The sequence below is a fragment of the Arvicanthis niloticus genome, chromosome 12 (genome assembly GCF_011762505.2).
Source record: "Arvicanthis niloticus isolate mArvNil1 chromosome 12, mArvNil1.pat.X, whole genome shotgun sequence".
Classification (NCBI taxonomy): domain Eukaryota; kingdom Metazoa; phylum Chordata; class Mammalia; order Rodentia; family Muridae; genus Arvicanthis; species Arvicanthis niloticus.
The window spans coordinates 8553765-8568651 of record NC_047669.1 but is presented as its reverse complement, the minus strand read 5'-3'; the positions used below and the strand labels follow the sequence as shown (position 1 = coordinate 8568651).

General features: G+C 43.3%; 1 protein-coding gene across 5 annotated transcripts in view; it reads right to left on the bottom strand.

The window, feature by feature from the left end:
• The window catches only part of Vps8 (VPS8 subunit of CORVET complex), a 218724-nt gene that overhangs the window by 198230 nt on the left and 5607 nt on the right, over positions 1–14887 (bottom strand). For 2 of the 5 annotated variants that reach the window (XM_034514845.2, XM_076942712.1), the window contains exons 2-4: positions 7695–7921; positions 7186–7507; positions 6176–6244 (exon numbers count right to left, since the gene is read on the bottom strand). In XM_034514845.2, coding sequence (XP_034370736.1) covers positions 6176–6244; positions 7186–7338 — 222 coding nt within the window. In that variant the 5' untranslated portion in view covers positions 7339–7507; positions 7695–7921. Of the gene's footprint in view, positions 1–6175; positions 6245–7185; positions 7508–7694; positions 7922–14887 lie in introns of those variants that run through there. The other 3 variants (XM_076942711.1, XM_076942713.1, XM_076942715.1) reach the window with 2 other exon arrangements.

Here is a 14887-nt window from a genome sequence, read left to right as displayed (position 1 = left end):
TCCATTTAAAAACACCTGAGGGCCATTTTTGCCCAATCTCCCTCAGGTTGATATAATGAACATTATAGAATATATGCATATAAATATTCTAGAGAAAGAGCTTATTTACCCTGCTGCCCTTTTGGTTTGTTAATAATTTTCTTTAATAACCTCTGATAGTCTTTGTTGGTCTTCAGACCCAGGGCAAGGGGCTGAGGTACATGTTTAACATGCCAAAGTGGACCTGGCCTCTAGGGTTTTCCCAGCATCCCTCAGTCCCTACCTGTTACAGGGCATGGCTAGAATACCCTGCCCTCTGCCCTGAACTTTCCAGCCAAGGGGCTGGAAGTTCTTTCCTATATAATGCAAACATTCTGGTCTCCCCATCTGCACTTTCTGCCTACTTGAGTACACATGCTCTTTCTCTATCTCCTCTCTCTGTCTCCCTCCCCATGGAGATTCCCTGGCCTTTTGGGACAGTGAACCCACCCAAGGTTGGCTTCTCTTTATATACTCTAATTTGGCTTGACTTGGCTCACTTCACTGATGGAGAATCAGTCTTCACAATGATTTTATTACCTTTTTTTTTCTCTTATTTCCCTCCTATCTCCCTACCTGCCCATTTTCAAGTCCCATTTCCCTCTCAAGGACAGAGGCTGTCATATGGCACTATTTAATGCCAGCATCTACCATAGAGACCTAATACAGTCGGCGCCAAATTATACTCAAGGTGCTAACTATAGGGTAAAAAGTCCAAGCTCCCTTACAAGTTTTGAAAATCCCACCAATCCCTGGGCTCACTCAAGCTCAGGACTTGATAGCTCACCAATCCTCATTCCAGAAACCCTATACAAAGCCTGCCTTCTGCTCAGTTCCCAGCTGCTTCTCACCAGAGCAGAGGCAGACACCCTCCTGGGTTTTTTCCTTTCAAGGAATCTCTTGAGTAAGGTCTGTCGTGCGGTGTGACTTGGTATTCCTTGACTCCTGACTGCCAGGATACCTTTCCTTCAGAGCACTTCAACTGAGGAAACCTCCCCTTCAGGGCCATAACACTCACAGTAACAGCATTACCTTCTTGGTGAGCTACATCAACAACAGTATTTACTGTTCCTCAGGGACAAAAAAATTGTTCCAGGATAGTTTGCTTTCATGATGAATGACAGTCTCATTCTTAAAAATATTTTTTTAATTTATTATCTTTAGATTATTAAAATAAAAATAAAATTATATTTATTTATTTTTATATTATATGTATGAGTGTTCTGACCTCATGTATGTATGCACACCATGTGTGTGCCTGGTGTCTAAGGAGGTTCAAAGAGGGCATCAGATTCCTTGGAACTGGAGCTAAGGATGGTTGTGAGACACCATGTAGGTGCTGAGAATTGAACCCAAGTTCTCTGCAGAGCAACAAGTGCTCTTGACTGCTGAGATGTCTCTCCAACCCAATAGAGGCATTATTTTTACTGGCAATGTTTGTGTAAAGATATGCAAATAAGGCCATTAAGATCTTATTCTATACTAAGTAATTGCAACAAAAATGCAATTATGTTAACCAAACTAGCTAAAATTAACTTCCTTCCCTATAAATAAAAGATTTTCTGTTAGAAATTAATAATTATAAATACATTCATAATTAATAAATGAATTAATAACATTTCACTGCAAAAGATTCTTTCAGAGCACAAGGCTACCTATGTAAAAACTTAAAATGTAGGTTGGAGAGATGGCTCAAAGGTTAAGAGCACTGACCACTCTTACAGAGGTCCTGAGTTCAATTCCCAGCAACCATAAGGTGGCTCACAACCATCTGTAATGAGACCTGGTACCCTCCTCTTCTGGCCTGTAGGCATACACGCAGGCAGAACATTGTATACATAATAAAAATAAAAAAGAATACTGAAAATGTTTTAAGTCTTAACACAGATCATGCAAAATACTTTTGAAGTCAAATATAATCAAAGTAATTATAACATCAAACTGATTTAAAAAAAAAAGAAAGAAAGAAAGAAAGAAAAAGGTAGCTAGCTCAGTAGTAGGGTGCTTGCCCAGGTTACACAAGACCCTGGGTTCAATCCACAGCCCCACAAAGAAATAAACTCTAAAGGTAGCTGAACATGCACCTGAAGAGCAAACCACTAAGCAGCATTCCTGCATGGCCTCTGCTTCAGTTCCTGCCCAGGCTTCCCTCTGTGATAGAAAGTGTAAGCTGAAATAAACCTGTCTTCCCAAGTGGCTTTGGGTTATGGTGTTTATCAAAGCAATAGATACCCAACTAGGACACCCGTCTTTCAGTCTCATGGCTGGACAGAGCAGCATAAGCCAGCCTCCCTGGGTGCTCACTGGAAGGTGGGAAGAGGCACCGTGGCCCCACAGCAGTGCCCAGGGTAAGGAGGCAAAATGATTTATGTGAAACCGTTATGAATTACAGAATTAAATACGGTAGTGTCCCCATCCATACCAGTGGACCCGACATCATTTCTCTCGACACAAGCAACTGGATCTTTTCATACTGTACCAGACCTTGCTTTTTTTTTTTTTTTTTTTTTTTTTTTTTTTTTTTTAAGTATCCGTTTAACAGCCAGAATCCCAAAAACCAACTGGCACTTGCTTGGAGAAGACAATGGTAAGCCATCAGAGATCTGCCTACCTTCTGTAAAAAGTTTCATTACCTAAATGGTATGTCTTAAAGATCCAAAAAAGCATCTCAAAGAATTGTTTAGAAAACGAAGAAAACCCAGACGGTATGGGGAGTGGACGGCATCCTGAGTGAATGTGGACTCCTCACATGATGGGGAGTGGACAGCATCCTGAGTGAACGTGGACTGCTCACATGATGGGGAGTGGATGGCATCCTGAGTGAATGTGGACTGTTCACAGGAGCATGTCAAGGACCCCATGCCCCAGGCCCATGGGAATCACAAAGCCTTCCTTCCCCAGGTCCTTGTGGATGTTGACAGTCCATACAGAAAATGTCCCCTCAGCTTCCTCCTCCTGGATGTTTACAGCCTGAGACTGCTCTCTGCAGAGACCCTGACCAGGCTCAGCTACACCTGCCTCCTTTTCAGCTGGATACAATAAATGTGCCTCTTCAGTCCCGGTGCATCAAATAAAGATGCTGACTTTCCCGAGGTTGTGGGTGCAGCTCCATCAGGACACACTGCGCCCTGAATCCCAGCTTTGCCGTTTGTGCACTTGTTGCTATGTTCACCATCACCTCAGTCAGGTCAATCCCTATGCTGTACAAGGTGGTTGGGAAAGGCATGCCATAGGTAGATTACCTCCCCACAAATGTTGGCTGAAGAAACCCTTGAGACTCCCACAAGCCACAACGGCCAGTGCTTTTGGTGGCACTAGAGTGAAGACTATTGCAGGAGCATGGCAAGCACGGCTCTGACAGACTGGCCTTGCCCTTCCCTCATTCTCTCTCCCTGGATAAAACAGTTACATTCCATTCCTAAGCCAGCCACCAAGGTCTATTCCCTTGGCCACTTCCTCCTCCTGAGGCAGACCACCAAAGTCCAGCTATCAAAGTGTTGAAGTCCAGCAATCAAAAGCCCCCAATTAAATTAAACACCTGACCCTAACATGGAGTTTCCCCTTTCCCTTTTCAAACTACCTTTTGCCTATAGGTCATGTCTGTGTCCGCTCTATCCAGTGGCAGCCCTTTGTCCTCCTCTGGGAGAAGAACCTCTTTCCCCTCTCCCTTGTCCCCTCCCTTGTCCTTCATGCTCTATCTCCTGGCTTTGTCTCTTATTCCCTGCCCTTAGTCCTTATAGAGCAAAATAAACCTCCTTGTGCTGAGAACTTGATCTTGGAGTGTCCTGACCAGACACTGGTCCCTACACTCTGGCTTCAGTACATAAAGAGATCAAGCAGGGCCATGCTAGGGACTCTGTTTAGCCATCTGGCATTTGTAGCACCAGAAGGTGCTACCCAGGCTGCTGACAACTGTCACTAACAGGCCTGCTAGCTATAAACTGTATGCTGCACTATCAATAGTACGTGAAAGATGTGCCCACTGGTACATTAATGGTACAGTTGCTACAGATACAACCAAGTGCTTTGTGAGTGAGTTTAAAGGCCATTCCACAGAAGGAAAATTGTGCTTTGTATTGTTAGCCACGGTGAAACCCTTTACCTGAGGAAATCACAAAGGCCAGGGCAGGCTACTTCGATTACTTTGTGAAATGAATATGACGTGCCTGATAACTGCCTTCTAAACACTTGTGTCTAACTTCTGCTGCGGACAGCCTTGGTCATGGAGGAAGGTGATCTGCTATGGGATGTGCTTACTCACAGAGACTCATAATAATCAAACTGCTGAAATTCAGTGACTGTTGTGGTGGTGTACACTCTTAGTGCACAGTCATGTACATGTCAGCCCTTTCACAGCTCAGGTAATGTAGTGGAAGAGACGGCAGAGAGCTTGTAGGAGCCACAGGATAGGAATGAAGCACTGGAGAATAACCTTCACCTCAGAAGATATCACAACTGTGCCATTGGCATCACAAGCAGAGATAACCCTGGCTCTGCAAGTTATAGAGCAGGGATAGAGAGAGGGTCACCACTGTCTCGCTTATAGAAGAGTTTATAGGTGGGGCTTACACTTTCAGAGGATTAGAGTCCATGGTCATAATGGAAGGCAGGACAGCAGCTTTTGAAACCTCAAAGCTCACACCCAGTGACACACCTACTCCAACAAGGCCACACCTCCTAATCCTTCCCAAATAGTTTCACCAACTAAGGACCAAATATGGACTATGGGTGCCATTCTCATTCAACCACCACACCTGGGATTTGGCCTACACAGGCCTCCTGTCTCACTGGTACATGGAGTTTGAAAAGGTCCAAGAGTAGATAGGAGAAAGAAAATCAGATGTGATGGCTATTCTTCATTGTCAACTTGACTACATCTAGAATTAACTAAAACCCAAGCGGCTGGGTACACTGCTGAGGAATTTTTTTTCTTTTCTTTTTTAAAAGACTTATTTATTTATTTTATGTATGTGAATACACTGTTGCTGTCCTCAGACACACCAGAAGAGGGCATCGGATCCCAATACAGATGGTTGTAAGCTACCATGTGGTTGCTGGGAATTGAACTCAGGTCCTCTGGAAGAGCTCTTAATCACTGAGCCATCTCTCCAGCCTGATTTTTTTTTTTCTTAATTAAATCATTTGAAGTGAGAAGACCCATTTTTGATTCAGATCTTTTGAGGAGGGTTGATCCAAGTTTAGTCTGGGCCACATCCTCTTAGTGGCAGCCTATATAAAAGACATGGAAGGAGGAGGCTTACTTTGCCTGCCTACTCTCATATTCTTGATGGCACATCCATCCCTTCACTGGCATTGGCATATACTGAAGACCAGGTAAGACAGCCAGCCTGATGAACTAAACATCTACTGGGTTCTTAACTTTAAGTTGGTAGTCAGCCACTGTTGAACAACATGGACACAGCCATTCTAATATGTCTATGTAATTCTCTATATACTTCATTTTAATATATATCTCATATATAGATGTATGTATATATATATATATATGTGTGTGTGTGCATATATATATATGTATATATGTGTATGTGTATATATATATATGTATATATATATATATATATTGTGTTTCTCTAGAGAACTGTGACTAACAGACCAACTTTCATGATGGATGAAAGCTGGGATGGGAATTTGCAGTGACTATATTTGAGTCGTGTATTCTCTTAAAAGTAAGTCAAATAAACTTACTGGCTCACCAAGCTGGACTTGCAGAGACTCTTTTCTTGGCCTATCACTGGTGCCTTACCTCAGGTGAACTCACATTTGCTCATGGACCCCACCACCACCCAGAAGGTAACAGGACAGCTGGGCAAAAGGGCAAACGATGAACAAGACACAGCTTCTACCCTTAAGAGGTTCAAAATCTAGGTTGCTGCGGACCAACAGAGCTTTCTGCCATGATGAGGATACTGTGTGTCTCTGCTGACCTCTATAGTAGCCACCAGCCACACATGGCTACTGAGCCCCGGAAATGGGGCTTAGTGTTAGTTCACTATTTTTACTATAAGTTTTAAGTTGACACATGTAGCTAGTGGCTACCACACTGGACAGTATACATGCAAATACACACACTGTAACTAATGGAAAATGTATGAAAACTCAATGCCACAAATTGATAGTGGCAGTAACACTTACTTACCTCATTAAGAATGCTTTCCAGAGTTGGAGGAGTATCCACCTGAGGAATATCAAACTCCTTATCATCGATCTAAATAAAGAAATTAAAGTTCACATGAGGTTTTTCTCTTATAACTGTGAAATGATTTAAATGACTAAGAATCGCTGTCAAAGGTCAAGCTTACCACTAACTGGATTGTAGGTTCAATCTAGCAATCCCTGTCCACACGCTCAGTGACATGTAAGGCCAGGAACACCCTGACTCTGACAGCCCTAGACCTTTCTAGAAGTTTGCAGGATTCTTGTACCTCTGATCTTAGGATGACAAAACACCACATCTCATGCCAGACCCTCCTTTCCTAACATGAGACTTGAGACCTAACTGATATACCAAAGCATGCCACAGAATTTCATGGGGAAGAATGACTAAGCTTTAAAAAGTAGTCATTAAACACTCTCATAGTCACAGAAACCATTGATATTCAATCAAGAAAGCAAGCAAGTGAGGTGTAAGGTAGGAATTCTTTTTTTTTTTTTTTTTTTTTTTTTTTTTTTTTTGGTTTTTCGAGACAGGGTTTCTCTGTGTAGTCCTGGCTGTCCTGGAACTCACTCTGTAGACCAGGCTGGCCTTGAACTCAGAAATCCGCCTGCCTCTGCCTCCCAAGTGCTGGGATTAAAGGCATGTGCCACCACTGCCCGGCTTTTTTTTTTTTTTTTTTTTTTTTTTTTTTTTTTTTGGTAAGGTAGGAATTCTAACCTTCCCATCATCTGAGTGGCCTAGAGCAGGCATTCCGCACAGCTGCAAACCAGTGTCTTCATCTATAAAGTGGATTACCAGTATAAACTCAAAGGACACCAGAGTGCTCCATAAACGGTAACAGGCTGCACAAATCAGATTGATAGGACCTTGTAAAACCACAGACTCCTGCCAGCCAGGCATGCGAATCGACAAGCTCAGGGTATGTGGGTCATAAAGCACAAAACCCCAAGTTTGTTAAAAATCACCCAACTTGAAAAAAGCTAAACTTTTACCAGGTCATTTCTGAACTCCAGCTCCTTATCCAGATCTATGCACGAGAGTTTTGGAAGGGAAGCTTCTAAGTTAAAAGACTTCTTCAACTCTTCTTCCATAGTCCGGGCACACGGGTTCTGTTCCAAATTCTCCTGGTCTGGTTCATTTTCCATATTTGCTTTCAGTAACTGAGTTCGACCAACCTGAGCAATGGTTTCTTGCTTTTGGCCTTGAATTGCAGCGATCTGAATGATGATCTTTTTGATAGGGGGGCAGGTGTTACCTCAACATCATCTCAGCTGGACATTTCAGAGACATCCCTGATGAGATTCACTTGGTCATCTGCAGGCAAAGAGAAAGGGGATGGAGGGGAGGCTGTGAGTGGAGGGTTGCTACAAGAATACGGAGGGGAAAATTTAGCTCAGACCTGGAGAGGTATGGGCCTGCAACCTCCACCCAAGTCAAGAGACAAGTAAAACTGACATGAAACATGGTGGGTCTGAGACAGCATCCAAGTAGATTTATATACCTGCAGAGAGAGAGAAAGCTGGTGCCACAGCTTCTAGGTAATCTGTCCTTCTCTTTTTGGACCTCAGGACTTCTCTCCAGCTCCACCAGCAGGAAGCACAAAGACTGGCTTGGTTGATATCAGGTCTGAACCAGCTGAGTAGATATGCCCAGGGCAGAGACTTAAGTTATTTAACAGCACAGTAGCAAACCCATGAGCTGATGTACAAGGTCGAGTCAACAGTGACCCTAGGATAAAATAATTACACAAACCCAGTCATGACAAAACGTGGCTATCTTTAGGAAAGAATAAAATACTCAAGAAATCTAGAAATGTATATATTTTTCTGTGTATTTCACAGCTGAAAACAAGACCTTGCATTATACATAAAAAAAAAGATAAACTGATACGCCTGAAAAATGTTCATTTCTAGAAAATCAAAACTATATGTTTTAAAAGCACTAAACGTTTAATGTTAGCTGGGCAGTGGTGGCACACGCCTTTAATCCCAGCACTTCAGAGGCAGAGGCAGGCAAATCTCTGAGTTCAAGGCTAACTTGGACTACAGAGTAAGTTCCAGGACAGCCAGGGCTACAATGAGAAACCCTGTCCTGGAAAAACAAAACAACAAAAAAAGTTTAATGTTTAAATTTTATTTTGAATGTCTTTAGATTATGTTTCAGTTAGACTACAAGTGGCCAAATTTTTCAATCTGCTTCATTTTGTTTGTAAACATGAAAAGAAAAAATCCATAGTAATAACAAAGCAAAACTTCATTTTGTTCTCTAAGGTGTTTACCACAGTATGAAGTCCTTCCTACACCCAGTAGATACACTGTTGAATAACTTTTTCTTCTTCTGATTTTCATTCAATCATGAGTCATGTGTGAGTGTGTACAGACACTATGCCTGTGTACATGGGCAGAGGTCAGGACAGTGACTATGTACACTGTGTGAGTGTGTGTACAGAGACTGTGCTGTGTGCATGGGCAGAGGTCAGGACAGTGACTATACTATGTGAGTTATGTGGGTGTGTATACAGAGACTGTGCTGTGTGCATGGGCAGAGGTCAGGACAGTGACTATACTATGTGAGTTATGTGGGTGTGTATACAGAGACTGTGCTGTGTGCATGGGCAGAGGTCAGGACAGTGACTATGTACACTGTGTGAGTGTGTGTACAGAGACTGTGCTGTGTGCATGGGCAGAGGTCAGGACAGTGACTATGTATACTATGTGAGTTATGTGAGTGTGTGTACAGAGACTGTGCTGTGTGCATGGGCAGAGGTCAGGAGAATACAACAAGTACCCTCCTCTACCGCTCCCCATCTATTCCTTTGAGGTCTCTCCCTCAACCCCACGCTTTTGTCTCCCAGATAGGCTGAAAGCCAGCAAACCCCTGTGATCCTCCTGTCTCCACTCCCCTCAGAGGAAGCATAACTGCTCTGTTATAGTCACATGCAGTATTCCTGGCTCATTATGTGGGTGCTGAAATCTGAACTCCATTCTTCATGAATGCACAGGAAACACTCAACTGCAGAGCTACCTCTCCAGCCCTAAGAAAACTCAACTTTTAAAAATTAACTTAAATAGACTGAGGATACCATCTGCCAGATTATTTGCCTAGTGTGCCCAAGATCTTCTCTTCCATTCCTAGCACGCTCGCGTGCTCGCACAGACACACACCACAAACAATAAAATACAACACAGGTAAGCTTAGTTATTTTAAAGCAACAAGCCAAATTTACTGGCAATTTTATCACTTTAATGCCTATGATTAGGCCAAGAGTTCTTAACCTTCATAGTGCTGCGACCCTTGAATACAGCTCCTCATGTTGTAGTGACCCCAACCATAAAATTATTTTTGTTGCTACTTCATAACTACAACTTTGCTACTGTTATAAATCATAATATAAATCTGCTTTCTGGTGATCTTAGGCAACTCTGAAAGGGTTGTTCAACTCCCAAAGGGGTCGCAAACCATAAGCTGAGAACCACTGGATTAGGGTATTAAAAAATAAATAGCTAATAAGTGTAAGACATGTGAAGTTGTGGAAACTGACTTTCACAAGCTGGAACTGACTTTTCTATTGCAGCCAGAATATTTCCAAACACAGACTAATTTCTTTCAAACAAACTCTAATGTTCTATCTTTGAAACACATACTATCCAAGCATTCTTAAAAACATAGCTGAGGGCATTCTCCCTGGCAACATCTGAAAGCAACATATCAGGTACTCAATGCACTGTTCCTTACCAATGAACCATGCAGCAGCGTTGATGTTCACACCTTCCTTCAAAGACTCATGACAAGTAACTTCTTTATAGTCTTTCACTATCTGTACCACTGAGCAAAATAACTACAATACTCAAACATTCCTCGAAATATAAGCTTTATTCTTCTGAAGCTTTTTTTTAAAGAATTCCATACATGGGTACTATATTTACATAATTTCCCCTTTCCCACCTCCAAATCCTCCCATTGTCCCTTACACCCACTCCGGGATTTCTGACCACTTCTCTGTTTTTTTATCATACATACATACACACACACACACACACACCACATACACACACACACACAATCAGGTTTCACTCTAAACTTTACCAGTTCCTATCTGTGACTCTGAGCAATCCAGTTGCTCTAAGCCCCTTTTATTTCTACATCTGTTGAGTGGAACAGTGTGAACATGTGTTTTCATACTGCCTTCCCAGAATAGCACCTCTCCGTTCTGTTAAGAGCCCCTTCCACTGGTGCTTTCTGTGGTGGCTGCCAAGCACAAAGGGGCTTGGGGGAGAGGTCTCAGTAGCCCTCTTTTACACAGAAGATATTATACAACAGTGTCAGCTACACATTTGTCACTGGCAACCCACCTCTATGGGCAGAACTTGTATTCTAGGTCTATACTCGACAGCATGAATTAAAGCAGTCTTTACAAAGCTATCAATCAGGAGAAAGAGAATCCAGGTTCTAGTTTTCCAAGTCAGCTCTGCCCACAGCTTCTGGCAGTTTGGCTACATAGACCAAGGGACTTCCACTTCACACCTACCCAACTCTCCCTCTTTCTCTCCCCCTCCCCCTCCCTCTGTCTCCCTCTCTCCTGCCTATTCCCCTGCCTCCCTTCTCTCTTGGTACTTCTGGGACTCTTAGGAGCTCTGACTAAAGAACGCAATTCCTCTCTTCTGGGGATACCATGGTAATAAAGTCTGCGCTGACTATAAAGTACCAAGAATGATGCCTGGACACAGTAATTTTCAAGAAATAATATATATTATCATGTATGAGTTCCTCAAGAGTTCCAAAATCTTCAAAGTGAAATCAAGATTAGTAGTTTTGTAAACACCACGTGTATCTTCTGTGTTAGTCAGGGTTCTCTAGAGTCACAGAACTTATGGATAGTCTCTATATAGTAAGGAAATTTGTTATGATGACTTATAGTCTGTGGTCCAACTCCCCAACAATGGTCAGCTATACATGGGAAGTCCAAGAATCTAGTAGTTGCTCAGCCCCACAAGGCTAAGTGGTTTGAGCTGGTCTCCTGTAGAAGTAGGTTCCAACAGACGTGCTGGCAAGTAAATGCGAGCAGGCGAAGAAGAGCGAATCTTCCTTCTTCCAGTGTCCTTATGTGTGGCCTCCAGCAGAAGGTGTGACCCAGATCAAAGGTATGTACCTCCACTCCTGGATCTGCTACTTGTTTTGTCCCAAGCTGACCTTGAACTCAGTGATCTCCTGGGATTAAAGGCGTGTACTACCTTCCCTGGGCCTAAGCTTTTCATAGCCACTATGCCTCAAGATCTCCATGCCATGATCTAGGTCAGAGATTTGTGTCTCCCAGCCTCAAGATCTGGATCATAGGTGAGCCCTGCAATTCTAGATTGTAGTTCATTCCAGATATAGTCAAGCTGACATCCAGGAGCAGCCATTACACCTTCTGACAAATAAGCCAATTGTTCATGAGCTGAGTAAGACCCTAGCAAAGTTATCAGACACCTCAAGACCTTAAGTTGTTATACTGGGGATTCTCACACTAACCTATTCTGTCATCACCCTGGGCTCCGTCTCTCTCCAACACTACTCTTTATTTCTGTTGATAAAGCCAACTGTTTCCTGGTCTTCCTTTCCTTTGTTACTTCCTCTTGTTACACTGCATATGTGTATGCGTGTTTTGGCAAATATTCTCACTGAAGTTACTACCACTGATAAACAAGTTACCTTGCTGACTTTTTAAAGGTCATTAGAGCAACTTCTGCTAATTTTCAGAAATGAATATAGAGGCTGGGGGAACGGCTCAGTCAGCAAGGTGCTTGCCATGAAGCATGAGGACCTGAGTCTGGATCCCCAACACCCATGTGGAAAGCTGAGCACAGCAGCATATACCTGTGATCCCAACCTGTAGGGGTGGGTGGGGGCAGGGACACAGACAGGAGGATTCCCTAAGGCTTGCTGGACAGGGGTCTAACTGCACTCCGGGTTACAGAGAGAAAAATCTGTCTCAAAAAACAAAGTGGGGAGTGACTTTGGAAGAGCCAGGGCACACGTGGTGGGTTCACCTGAACACACCCATGGGAGGAAGCACAACAGTGAATGATACCTATCACAATTACCGGAATTGTAAATACCTAGTTTCTATGGCAACAGGGACTTTACTGTTGTAACAAAGGACCCTGAATGAGATGGGGCCTTAGTCTGGATTATCCAGGTACCCCAATAATCAAATGGATGTTTAAGTGTGGAAGATGGAGATAGGAGACAGAAGAGTCAAAGAAAGCAAACTGACAAACAAGGCCAGACAGAAGCTACATGCCAGACTCTGAGGCTCGAGGAAAGGTGTCTGCAACCAGAGAAAGCAGACAGCCCCTGGCAGCTGCAAAGACAACAAAACAGACTCTCTCCTAGAAACTAGAGCCCAAGGCCTCTACTGACAGCTCAATCTTAGAAAGACAAGCTAGGACTTTGAACTACAGAACTCAAATAACAAGGCTATGTTGTTTAAGTCACGGAAACTCATGTGGTTAACAAACTTCAATTAGTTTGTTTTTTTCTGGTCAAATAAATCTCAGTGTTCAAATAGCAAAGTCAGTGAGCTGACTTTCATACACTGAGCGAGCAGTTCATCTTAGTATGTAAATGTTGTGGATCTGGTCTAACACTTGTATTATGTTAATTGGGTTCCCAAAATTGCAGGAGAATCTGCATGTAAGACCCTGAGGGTCCCTGCCCCCAGTTGGTTTCCATTGATAAAGTTGCCGGTGGCCAACGGCTAAGCAGGAAACAGAGACACAACTTCAGGATTCACAGGCAAGGAGGCTGAGAAAGGAAGGAGGATTTGGAACAGCCATGCCAGGGAAGAAGAGAGACCAGGCCTGAGAAGTGTAGGACAGAGAGACTGCCAACATGTAAGAGTCTGGGACCATGGTCCAGGAGGGCTGCAGGCCTGGTTCTGGGGTGGCCAGGATGGAGTATAGGTCTTAGTTAAGTAATAATCCAGGAGTATCGGAGGGGAGAGTGTGCTAGCCAGTGGAGGTTTGGAGCCATTGAGCTGATTAAGGCATATCAAAATATAAGGGAGGGAGGGTGTGTCTGTGTATCAGAACAATGGGGCCGGGAGGGAACAAGGAACAGTCAGCACCATGGGGGGGGGGGGGCAATTTGAATAGAGATTCATCACCTACTACTCCGTGTAAACCAAAGATAAAATGCTTAACTCTCCAAAACTGATCAGATCCTGCTTCATGCCTCTTGCTAGCACAAAGGCTGTCTTCTTCTCAAGGATGAATCTTACATGACCAGCGTTGTAACAGTTCTTAAGAGGATGCCTCCCCTACAACAGCACTTACAGACAACATCTGACCGGGTATCTAATGGAGAGCCACCCACGCCTTAGGCTCTCCTAGAAAGAAATCAGATTAATCTAACAGCAAACTTGTACCAGAAGCAAGGGTGCCACATGTGCTGCTAGACTAATAAATTCCAGGCTTGAGAGCCCAACATCTTGGGCTAGAGAGATGGCTTAGTGGTTAAGAGAACTGACGGCTCTTCCAGAGGTCCTGAGTTCAATTCCCAGCAACCACATGGTGGCTCACAACCATCTGCAATGGAATCTGATGTCCTTTCCTGGTGTGTCTGAAGATAGCTACAGTGTACTCATATACATAAATAGTTCTTTTAAAAAAAGAGAGTCCAACATCTCAATAATTCTCAAGGTAATTTCCTCTTAAAGTTATTCCTAAGAATTAACATCCAGGGACCATTTTTAAAGAGAGGAAAATGTATCATATACACAGCAATGACAGACAGCATTGTAACAGTGGTCCACTAAAGGCTCTAGAGTCTGGCCTACATAGGAGTCCACAGTGAGCCAATGCTCTCTTCCCACTAAGAGTCCTCCTAGGATGCTCAGGGACACCTTGTTTAAGGAATGTTTTCCTAAACACTGTCTGTGATACTTCCATTCTTTTATTAGTTAATTTACCACAGTAAAAACTAAGTGTTTAAATTTACCATATTGTATTAAATACATGAAATCCTGGTAAGGAAACAATGTTAAGTTAGCCTTGCTTCTGCCTGTCTTGTTCGTTTGTTTGTTTTGAGATAAAGTTTCTCTGTATAGCCCTGGCTGACCTAAAACTCACTCTGTACACCAGGCTGACCTTGAACTCACTGAGCTCCACCTGCCTCTGCCTCCAGATGCTGGGATTAAAGACGTGTGCCACCAGCACCCAGCTGCCTCTGCTCATCTTCCTCTGCTTCTTTGTTTTGTAATCTTGAGAGGAAAAAGAACACAATCTAGTTAATTTCTACTCATTTTCTATTAGCTTTCTGCTCACAGTCCTTCGGGAGTAGCTTCCCCATTGGACATGGTGGGATGCAGAGGCAGAAGGATTGCTATGAGTTCCAGGCTGGCCAGTATGATGAAAACAACTTCCACTCCTCTCCTCCACCAACAAGCACAGACTAGCTTCAAACTCTTTAGGAGCTCAGGCTGGCCTTGAACTCATGATCCTCTAAGCCCAGGCTCCCAAAAGCTAGGATTATAGGCAGGCTCAGTGATACCTTGTGCTTAAGGTCTGTTTTTCTTAACACTTGGTACTTTCCTTCTTTTGATTCACCAGTTAATTTACCAAATGACGATGTCTTTTCTCTCCAACTACGCAAGAAAAGGGGAGCCATTCTTCTATAGCTCCCTGGGCTTAGTGACTTGCATGCTTGCATGCT